The following is an 11,391-nucleotide window of genomic DNA, read 5'->3' as shown; positions in this document are numbered from 1 at the left end:
ACACCTTGATCAATGAAAGTACATTGACTGGCATAGGTGAGCTGCTAAATAACTTGGAAGCAATGGTGGGACCCTTGATGGCAAGAAATTAAGAATGAACAAGTTTTGTCCATAAGAGGTTGAATTTGTCACAAACATTATCTTACGATTATGCTTATGACAAATTTGCATGGATAGGAACACATGCACCATAAAATCTAAGTGTCATAAGGTTTCTCTCCTTCAAGAAAATGATAGTGAGGAAACGCTTTCACTAAGAGAGATTTTAAGGAGATAGCGATTATGTAAATTGCATTCTCAGATTCGATTATGATTACGACATCCCTCTTCATAGTTCGAATTGTGAGATTTGGCAGTTAGTCTGAACATTTAGGACTTAGTAATATAAGTTCTGAATTAGTTTAGACACACATGTGAGCTATCTAAGGAAATGTGTGTGAATTTGAGAAGCTTAGATAAAGGCTTATCGAAGCACATCGTATTGGAAATATGAACTTTGGAAAGTCAATAAGTATTGTCTTTTAGAAGTCCAACTGTTTTCTGAATACGTGTCAAAACTAGTGGGAGCATAAATGTTATGCTGGTATGGATATAATCATCATGTTAGTGGGAGCATGATTATTATTGTAAGTTAGCAATATTAATTATAGAAAACAAAAGTTTCACTTTTCAAAGTTGCATAGGTTGAAAAGTTGTTTTGTTATAATTAAGGGAGAGAATATTATACTTCGTTTCGAATCTAAAGGTTTAGATCGATAAATTTTGATCAAATTTAGTCAAAAAGATATATGAATGTTATGTTGAAAGGATTCAACGTAAGAGAATTCTATATATGAAAATAATTGTTGCGTTCTCACACTCGATTATGATTACGATATCCCTCTTCATAGTCCGAATCATGAGAACATGGCAAATAGAAATAGAAATATTATAGCAAAAGACCGGTAAAGTATCATGTCGTTGTAATATTCGACCGTTCTAAAATTTTCCAAATGCCTAGGGCATTAAGAGGGAAAGAGGACTACAATCGGATTTGACTGAATTAGTTAAACAACTGTCAGGGATAATCTAAGGTTCGCCAAGGATTAATCACTTGTGGATAGTTAGAAGTATAGTCATGGATGGACCATATTGACATTATTATTATTAGATATGATTCTATTAATAATGAGTTGTCATATGGATAATATGGAAATGTTTCCATATTGGGAGTTGGATGTCAAAAATTTATGTCTAGATTAGAAACTTTTATGCAAGAAGGATATTCAAAGGAATGTACTTTGAATGTGAGACTTCGTGTCTATGGAATTGTCTTGCAACAATCTCCAGTAGAGGACTTTGTAATTTCATTGGCAATAATCTTTGTGACTTTGGTGCTGCGACCTTACGAAAGGATCATTGCATAAAATGTTAGAATCTAACATATTCTGTAAGTGGCAAGAATTTGGTATTCTTACACTTGTGGTAAGGATTGGGAATTGTGAAATGAGTGTGATTGAAAATGTTATTCAATTATACTAATTCACGAAGTAAAGACCATAGGAAAACATAGTGTGCATGCTAAGAGCATGGGACAATTGTTGTTATAATTCAAGTAATAAGTTGATTACTCGAAACATTATACAATGAATAATGTGTAATCAATATGGTGACTAAATAAAGGAGTTTTATTTATACTCAAAAGTTTGGGGCCATATTGGATTCGATTATTATTGTGTTTCACTTTGCATGTTTTGACTTCCTGAATAATAAGATTATTCGAACGTTCCACAGTCGCTCATACTTTGGAAGTAGGTATGAAAAAAGATTGTCATGAATTGGTTGTAGATTGTCTAAAGTGTATTAGACATAGCAAAGGTTTGCTGCAACGTTCATGAGTGCTTATGAATATGATTTGAGCATTGGATTAAACCCACGCTCACTTGGATCGCTTCATGGATTTTATCACGAGTGATTGGTGAGACGATAATATCTTATATTCTTGAAACCGAGATGTGTGAGTTGTATCTTGCAAATCGGTTGCACATTGATAATATGTAAACGCACCAGTAACTTGGTGTTATAAAACGTATTGTTGTGTGTGATTCGGTGAGTGAATACAAGCGCGCATTGAGTCGAAGTTTATCTGTTCCTTTTACCCAATTTGGGATAAAAGCGATATATGTGGGCCCCTCAATGATTTAGTGATGACAAAGGAAAGTGCTCGGCCGGGCCAGGACCGATTTGATTTATTCAATTAGTCAGTCATCATAAATCGGAAATCGGGAAACAACACATAGACTGAGAGAATGATTTTAATCCATGTCTCACGTCTATACGATATATAGAATGGAGGAATATATGATCCCTTATCTAAAGGACGCGTATCTGATAAGATCAGAGTTGACAGCAACTTTTGAAAGCTACGATTGCTGATCGGGATCTGAAGTCATACGCAGAATAGTTATTAGACTTATCCAAGTGGGAGACTGTTGGATTAGTGTCTAAGCCCATAACTATTTTAGTATGTACTTGACCCGATTGCGAGCATGATCCTTTTGGGTTGCCTTCACCAAAGCAACTTGATAGGATGATTTGTGGAGAAAGAGATTAATTATGATTTATTAATATATTATATGAATAATATATTAAGAGAGAAATCATATTATTTAATTAATAATAGTCAAGAATTAATCAGAATTAATTTTGTGGCTGAAAGACATTAATTAAATAAAGGGGACTAGAACTGTCAATTGTGTGATAGTTGGATATTGGGCTAATGGACTCCATAGAGGACGGAGTGGACGAAATCTATGGGGAAACCCATTAGAATTCGTCCAAGGCCTCTAAAGGAGGAGTCCATGGGTTGCTTAGGGCCTAAGCAATCAGATTAGGGTTTACTAGTTCAAAACCCTAATAGCCTCACATATCTAAGGACCCCTAGGGCACCAAAAACGTGGCCAACTGATTCCTTAGGGTTTCTAGACGTTTTTGGTGTCCTCTCTCTCCTCCTTCTCCATCCTTATTGCTTATGGTGTTTGTGACTCCATTAGAGGTGTGACACTTGTGACACTAAGCTTTCAGAATCCAATTACAAGAAGGAATTGAGATTGTTATTGCTACATAACAATCAAGGTAATATCTAAACCCTAATTCATATGTTATTTGATTATCACATGCTAGATCTAGGGTTTATGGCTTTGGATAAATATTGCATGTTCATTAGACAAACTAGATCCAAAGCTTTAGGGTTTGCATGTACACCATAGGAATGATGTAGTGCTCAAAACCCATCAGTTTGGTGTGCCAGTGGGCGAGCTAGAGTGTCCGTTGCGAGTCTCTATCGCCAACGAACACGGAGTTTCTACTTCTTCGGTCTATCGAGGGTGCGAGTTGGAGATCTTCGGAGTGTCCTTTCCGATTGAGTTGATACCGATTCCCATGGGGGAGGTGTGCGTAATCGTAGGGATGGACTGGCTTAGCCGTTTTGGTGCCATGATAGACTGCGAGGGCCAGAGAGTGGTAGTTCGAACCCCAAGTGGGGGAGAACTGATTGTTTATGGCGAGGGCACCAGAATGGGTTCAAGGTTTTGTTCAGCTGCCAGGGCTCGGCAGTACATTCAGCACGGGTGTGCGGGTTACCTAGCGTTCGTGGTGGATACGCGTGCCAGGGAGCAGGTTTCAGTTTCGGAGGTTCCGGTGGTCAGAGAGTTTACCGATGTGTTTCCCGAGGACTTACCCGGAGTACCTCCGGTGAGGCAGGTAGAGTTCAAGATCGACCTAGTGCCAGGTGCGGCCCCTATCGCCAAGGCGCCGTACCAGTTGGCACCACCAAAGATGCATGAGCTGTCATCACAGCTGCAGGAGCTGCTGGGAAAGCAGTTCATTCGTCCGAGCAGTTCCCCATGAGGAGCACCGATACTCTTCGTCAGGAAGAAGGATGGTTCGCACCGGATGTGCATTGTTTATCGGGAGTTGAACAAGTTAACGGTGAAAAACCGTTATCTACTCCCGAGGATAGATGATCTTTTCGATCAATTGCAGGGTGCGTCTTGGTTTTCCAAGATAGACTTGAGGTCTGGGTATCATCAGGTCAGGGTCAGAGAGGAGGACGTGGAGAAGACCGCGTTCCGAACTCGTTATGGACATTACGAGTTCGTGGTGATGCCGTTTGGGCTCACCAACGCGCCAGCAGTATTTATGGTCATGATGAATCGGGTCTGCAGACCGATGCTCGATCGCTCGGTCATAGTGTTTATCAACGATATATTGGTGTATTCCAAGACCCGAGAGTAGCATGAGGAGCATCTGCGGGAGTTATTAGGAGTTCTGAGGCGAGAACGACTTTATGCCAAGTTCTCGAAATGCCAGTTTTGGTTACGAGAGGTCCAGTTCCTGGGGCACCTCGTTAACCAGGATGGGATTTTGGTCGACCCGGCCAAAATCGAAGTAGTCATGCAGTGGGAGGTTCCGAAATCTCCCTCAGACATTAGGAGCTTTCTAGGATTGGCATGGTACTACCGGAGATTCATACAGGATTTCTCCAAGATTGCAGTACCTCTCACTCGTCTGACGAGGAAGAGGGTGGATTTCCGATGGGGCCCTGAGCAGCAGAGGGCGTTTGAGACCCTCCGTCAGTAGTTGTATGATGCTCCAGTTTTGACACTCCTGGAGGGAGTTGAGGATTTCGTGGTGTTCTGTGATGCATCCATCACAGGTTTAGGGGCAGTCCTCATGCAGAGGGGACGAGTGATAGCTTATGCGTCGCGGCAGTTGAAGCCGCATGAGACGAGATACCCTACGCATGATTTGGAGTTGGGAGCAGTGGTGCTCGCTCTCAAGATATGGAGACATTACCTTTATGGGGTCCGTTATACCATTTACACGGATCACAAGAGCTTGAGACATATCATGGATCAGCCGAACCTGAACATGAGGCAGCGCAGGTGGTTGGATGTAGTCAAGGACTACGATTGCGAGATCCTTTACCACCCTGGTAAAGCGAATATGGTTGCGGATGCTTTGAGCCGCAAGTCAGCTGGGTCTTCCACCCCAGCGGTATGTATGAGGATAGCGGTGGATTCTCTGCTTGTGAGATTGATCGGAGATGCCAAGGTTGAGGGCATGCGACCGGAGAATTGGAAGCTGGAGAGGATTAAGGTGAGAATACCCGGTTTGTGCAAGATAGTCGGGGATTATTGACCAATGCGGTCGGGTTTGGGTTCCGATGTCTGGTGGGGTCAGGCAGACGGTCATGGAAGAGGCTTACAAGTCTCATTTTTATATTCACCCGGGGGCCACCAAGATGTACATGGACCTGAGTTTGAGTTACTTGTGGCCATGTATGAAGCGAGAAATCGCTTGGTATGTCGAGAGGTGCTTGACCTGCAGGATGGTCAAGGCTGAACATCAGAGCCCGCATGGTAAGCTGCAACCTCTAGAGATTCCCATGTGGAAATGGGAACAGATCACGATGAATTTCATTACCAAGTTGCCGAGGACGGCGAAGGGATTTGATGCTATATGGGTCATCGTGGATCGATTGACCAAGAGTTCCCATTTCTTGGCGAATCGGGAGAGCTCGTCGGCCGAGAAGTTGGCTGACATGTACGTTCGTGAGATCGTGTCTCGCCATGGGGTTCCCGTCTCCATTGTCTCCGATCGGGATGTCAGGTTTACCTCCCGTTTCTGGCCGAAGTTCCACGAGGAGCTGGGCACGCGGTTGCACTTCAGCACAACATTCCATCCGCAGACTGACGGTCAGAGCGAGCGGACCATTCAGACCCTCGAGGATATGTTGAGGGCGTGTGTCATTGATTTCAGTGGAAGCTGGGATTCCCACCTACCACTTGCAGAGTTCGCCTACAACAACAACTATCATTCCAGCATTGGCGCCCCACCTTTTGAGCTGTTGTATGGACGGAGATGTCGCACCCCGGTTTGTTGGGGAGAAGTGGGACATAGGGTGATGGGGCGGACAGAAGTAGTATTGCAGACTACTGAGAAGATTAAGCAGATAAGGCAGCGATTGCAGACCGCTCAGAGTCGGCAGAAGAGTTACGTCGACAGGCGTTGATCTGAGTTAGAATTTCAGGTGGGTGATATGGTTCTCCTGAAGGTCTCACCCTGGAAGGGTGTGATCCGCTTCAGGAAGAGGGGGAAATTGGGTCCCCGTTACATTGGGCCGTTCAGGATCATTGTCAAGGTTGGCAAGGTGGCTTACAGGCTAGAGCTACCGGAGGAGCTTAGTCGGATCCACAGCACTTTCCACGTTTCGTAGTTGCGAAAGTGCATTATGGATCAGGAGGCAGTGGTGTCGTTAGATGATATCCAGGTCGATGAGCGCTTGAATTAAGTGGAGAGGCCTGTGGCCATTCTGGAAAGGAAGAAGAAAATTTTGCGGAACAAGGAGATACCTTTGGTGAAGGTGCAGTGGGAACATCGGAGGGGATCCGAGTGGACATGGGAGCCGGAGGCGGAGATGCGAGAGTATTACCCGGCATTGTTTACCTCAGCAGACTTCGAGGGCGAAGTCTAGTTCAAGTGGGGGAGAATTGTAACGCCCCGATTCTCAGGTATTGATTTTTGGTATGAACCCTTCTTGGTCTTTGGGTCTACTCGACGAGTTGGTTGCCCTACTCGTCGAGTAGCAGCGGGTTGGTCCACGTATTTTAGTGACCTACTCGCCGAGTCCAAGAAGGGACTCGACGAGTAGGAGCTGACAAATGAAACCCTAAATCCCGGGGCATTGCACCCTATTTAAAGGATCATTGGCCTCCCCCAACCTCCCCTTTACTGCTTCTTGTCCCTCTTTAACCCTAAGTCGTGTGTGTATGCTCTTTTGGAGAGTTTAAGCTTGGAGGAAGGATTTTAGGTGAAGGAAACACTTGGGGAAACAAGCTAGTGGAAGCAAGAGCTCGTGGGATTTAAGATATGCATCAGTAGATACTCTCTTGAAGGTACTAGACCGTTCTCCTTGGCTCATTTTCACCTAAATCCTCTTTTGCATGAGTTTTAAGAAAGGTTTCTTGTGCTTAAGCCAAGATCTGAAGTTGTAACTTCATATCTGGACTCCCCTTGGCCTCTAGATTCATAAAGTCATCAACTTTGCCTAGTATGAGCCTTCCATCAAGTGTGTAACTTCATTGCAAGCTTAGTTTTGTTATTTTAGGGTCTTAAAAGCCTTGCATGCACGTAAAGTTTGCAACTTTACGTGATAAGCATGCCTAAGGAAGTTGGATCTGCAATTTGGAGCCTTGGCATGGCTTAAAAAGTGTCTGTATGGTTAAAGGACTGAAGGGACTCGGCGAGTCGCATGGTCGACTCGGTGAGTCATATGAAGATGGGCATGGACCCGACGAGTTGGATGAACAACTCGGCGAGCCCGATGAAGATTGCCGTAGACTCGACGAGTTGGATGAACAACTCGGCGAGTCAGTTAAGGTTTCCCAATTAATGGATGCGTGTGGACTTGTCGAGTGCAAGAAGGAAAACCCGACGAGTAGCCGTGGAGCTTCGACCACGAGCCTTAGGAACTCGACGAGTCACTCTGGTGACTCGGCGAGCGGACAAGTATTGCAAGAAACTCGGCGAGTAGCTGAGGGTACTCGACGAGTTGAGGTTAACATGGACTGTTAACCTTGACAGTTGACTTTGACTTTGACCAAGGGTTGACCAGTTGACTTCTGGGGTATTCAGGAATTTATAAACCTTATGATGTGTTGGGTATAGGTGGTGGGGTTCGTGGTGGTGATTCGAGAGTTGAGCTTTCTATTTCAAGTCGGCAGTCGCAAGGTGAGTTATCCTCACTATATCAACAGGGTCTAAGGCACCAAGGCCGACCCTTTTATATATTTGTATCTGGATTATGGTATGACATGTTTGTTGATTACATCTTGATAGTTAGGATGGTGGTACGCTTATGCTTAGTGACCTAGTTAGGTCAATTTCCTGGTTATAGGATGATGCTATGTTAGATCGGTTTGACTGCTATATGATATGAGTTAGCGTATGATATTATGTGCACATGTTGTTTGATTGGGGGTTGGGTTGAGGCGGACCTGCTTTGTACTGAAGGCCAACATACCCAGGGCGGTCCGGATAGACTACAGGCCCAGGAGGGTATGTCAGTCAGACCGAAGGCCCGACGAGCGGTCCGGATAGGCTGTAGGCCCTGCGAGGCGGTCCAGACGTGCCGAAGGCTCGGAGAGCGGTCCAGATGGGCTGAAGGCCTGCGAGGCGGTCCAGTCAGGCTGAAGACTCATTATGCATGCTGATGGTTTATATGATATGATTATGAGTGTGTGACGTTGGTATTTTGGAGGTAACTCACTAAGCCTTCGAGCTTACATTTATCGATTATTGTTTCAGGTACTTCTGATGATCGCAGGAAGGCAAAGGCGTGATCGTACCGCTCCTCACATTTTATGATTTTACGATTTGATTCTGGGATACTCTGACAATATACTATTTTGAAAACTACTTTTGTAATAATCATGTGTTTTGAGATGTTTCAAAAAGTTTTAAATTGGCTTGAATTTTATGGGTGTTACACGTGGAGTGAAATTCTCTAACTTAAATACTAGTTTGCTATAATTAAATACTTTTTTATTAAGATAATCTATTTATTTATTTATTTTTATTTTATTTTAGAATGGCTAAGATAATCTATTATCTTTATCAAGTGGGATGTATTTAGAAAAAAATGTGAAACGGGCAAACAAAGCCCAACTGCGATTTGTCCAATCCGAAAAGAAGATAAGCCCAAAGATCACCCAACTAGGGTTTCTGCAAAAGTATTAGAATCACCAAATTTCTTCAAAACCCCTTCTTCTTCGTCGCCTCATTTCCACACCGCCGGAGCAACCGAAGCATCAGAAGGTCATCCATCAATGGCGCCAAAGCAGAGAACTCCTCATACATGCCGGAACCCGGATCTCATCAGGGGTGTCGGGAAATACTCCCGCTCCCAGATGTACCACAAGAGAGGACTCTGGGCCATCAAGGCCAAAAACGGCGGCAAATTCCCTACCCACGAGAAGAAGCCCGCAGATGCCCCCGTCGCCGTCAAGCCGCCGAAGTTTTACCCTGCCGACGATGTCAAGAAACCCCTTGTCAACAAGCGCAAAGCCAGGCCCACTAAGCTCAGGTTGATTTACACGATAACTCTTCAGTTTTTTTGGATTGTTTTTCAAAATTTAATGCGTGTTCATTTTGATTTGATGTATGCGTTTCATGTTATGTAGGGCTAGTATCACTCCAGGAACTGTGTTGATTATATTGGCTGGAAGGTTTAAGGGGAAGAGAGTTGTCTTCTTGAAACAACTTACATCTGGATTGCTTCTCGTCACCGGTGAGGTTTTCTATACCATTGAACTTACAGATTTTGTGCTTTGTTTTTAGCAGCGCCATTAGTGCTTTAGTTGCTAAACAATCTAGGTTTTGTCAGGTCCATTCAAGATTAATGGTGTTCCATTGAGAAGGGTGAACCAATCTTACGTAATTGCCACTTCAACCAAGGTCGACATTAATGGTGTAAACGTGGAGAAGTTTGATGACAAGTATTTCTCCAAGAAAGTCGAGAAGAAGAATAAGAAGGGTGAAGGAGAGTTTTTTGAAGCTGAAAAAGAGGTAATCGAAATTTTCTGGATTTTTGCAATAAAAATTCTTATCTTTTTGATGAAAAGTATCTCAACCTTAAATCATCCTAAATACACAGTTAATTACAAGAAAAACCACATACTTTCACTAGATTACTTAGAGTTCGTTGCAAGAAATATCAAGTTTACTTCCATTGGCTCAATCTGATAGCTTCTTATTTTTTTTTTTCTTTTGAATTAGTATTTTATTTTTTAATTTCTTTTTCTTGTAAGGCATTGTACTATGGAATATCTACCCAATTATAACATATCAACTACAATTATTTTACTTCGAATAGCATTAAAAATTTCAGAGTTCAATGTTGAAATAGGAATAAATAAAAGTAGGATACTCCATTAAACAATCAATCAAAGTACATTGCTATTTATTGCCTTTTTTAATTTCTTCCTGTTATAGCCTTATAGCAAATGTCATTCATGAGCAAATTCAAAATTCACTTTTATAATTGGGTAGAAAAATAATGTCCTAAGAAAATATTATTGGTAATTTTTTCATATTACAAAGTCTATTAAGAAAATATGATGAAAGACATTGGTGTTACAGAAACATTTAAAAGGTAAAAGATTACATAAAGATTAATCAAATAATAACTTTCTAATTTTGATTTTGTTTTGAATTTGAAATTTATATAGGAGAAGAGTCAGCTGCCACAAGAGAAAAAGGATGATCAAAAAACAGTAGACGCAGCTTTGATTAAATCAATTGAGGCTGTTCCCGAATTGAAGAGTTATTTGGGAGCAAGATTTTCTCTTAAGGCAGGAATGAAACCACATGAGCTTGTATTTTAGATGATATGATCGATATGCATTTCAACACATTTATTAGCATCGAGTTTCTTTTGTTTGAGTTCATCTTTGAATTGGTAGTTTTGTTTTTTTGTTGTCGTGATATTGTTATTATATACAATGTTTGGACTAAATTTGAGATTTTGCATGATGGTTTTTTGTTTATTTGGGTCATGGGGTTTAAAAAGTATATTCTAATGTTATATATGCAAATATAAATAAAATAAAAAAGTAATAAGTATTAGCATCAAAAAATTTCTTGAAAAATCATTTGATTTTTCAAGAACTTGGTTATGTGTGTTCTAATTTGATGATGATTAACGAAGCATTCGTTGTTGAATTGAATTCCAATGATATTGCATTGTGAAATGGTTGTAAACTAGGGTTAGCACCCCGGGTTGTTTGAATATTTGTTTAAAGATAAAGTCATGGAAATGAATATGTAAAAAACAAAATTTTAAAAAAATATAATATGAAACAATAGGCTTGAAGCTCTTTTGTAGTTTGGTCAAAATTTAAAAAGACCATAAAATTTACTAAAACAAAATCATAAAAGATTACCTATAAAAAAGACGAATCTTTTGTAAGTTGTAAACTAACTTCTAAAGAACTAAAAAAAGTTAATAAAAACAGATGAGATTTATAAAAACAACAATTGAAATCTATCAAAAAAAAAAAAAAATTGAACCTGTAATTTTTTATAAAAATAAAAATAAAAATTTGTTCCAAGTATTGAAAATTTGAAAAAGGGTAAATCCACCACATGTGAGACGTAAAGGGATGATTTAGGAAAATTTTATAAATATCTAAAATTGTATTGTGTATCCTATTTTTATTATAATAATATGTAACCGTAGGATTTGATAATTTATGTGAGGAAGTTATATATAGTATCATTAAATGTTTGTAAACTACTATTACGTGAGACTATCAAATAATAATAAAATCACTATTCACTCTGTCTCAT

At 41.0% G+C, this 11,391-nt stretch overlaps 1 protein-coding gene across 1 annotated transcript; it reads left to right on the top strand.

The window, feature by feature from the left end:
* The first annotated feature begins 8,781 nt into the window (after positions 1-8,781).
* LOC145115319 (large ribosomal subunit protein eL6-like) lies at positions 8,782-10,589 on the top strand. Its single transcript, XM_079051591.1, has 4 exons — positions 8,782-9,127; positions 9,225-9,331; positions 9,428-9,609; positions 10,272-10,589. Exons 1-4 carry the CDS (start codon positions 8,871-8,873, stop codon positions 10,425-10,427), a joined length of 702 nt encoding a protein of 233 aa, XP_078907717.1. The 5' UTR covers positions 8,782-8,870; the 3' UTR covers positions 10,428-10,589.
* The last annotated feature ends 802 nt before the right edge of the window (positions 10,590-11,391 follow it).

This window comes from Lactuca virosa, chromosome 5 (genome assembly GCF_052849685.1).
Source record: "Lactuca virosa cultivar CGN04683 chromosome 5, Lactuca_virosa_CGN04683_v6, whole genome shotgun sequence".
NCBI lineage: Eukaryota > Viridiplantae > Streptophyta > Magnoliopsida > Asterales > Asteraceae > Lactuca > Lactuca virosa.
The sequence above is the reverse complement of the archived record's forward strand: the minus strand, read 5'-3'. Positions and strand labels throughout refer to the sequence as shown.

What these genes read in the sequence shown, in the direction of transcription:
- LOC145115319 (XM_079051591.1), top strand. Translation starts at nt 8,871, where the DNA reads ATGGCGCCAAAGCAGAGAACTCCTCATACATGCCGGAACCCGGATCTC. An exon ending in GCCAGGCCCACTAAGCTCAG is followed by an intron (nt 9,128 to 9,224) that starts GTTGATTTACAC and finishes CATGTTATGTAG; the next exon opens with GGCTAGTATCACTCCAGGAA. An exon ending in TTTTTGAAGCTGAAAAAGAG is followed by an intron (nt 9,610 to 10,271) that starts GTAATCGAAATT and finishes AAATTTATATAG; the next exon opens with GAGAAGAGTCAGCTGCCACA.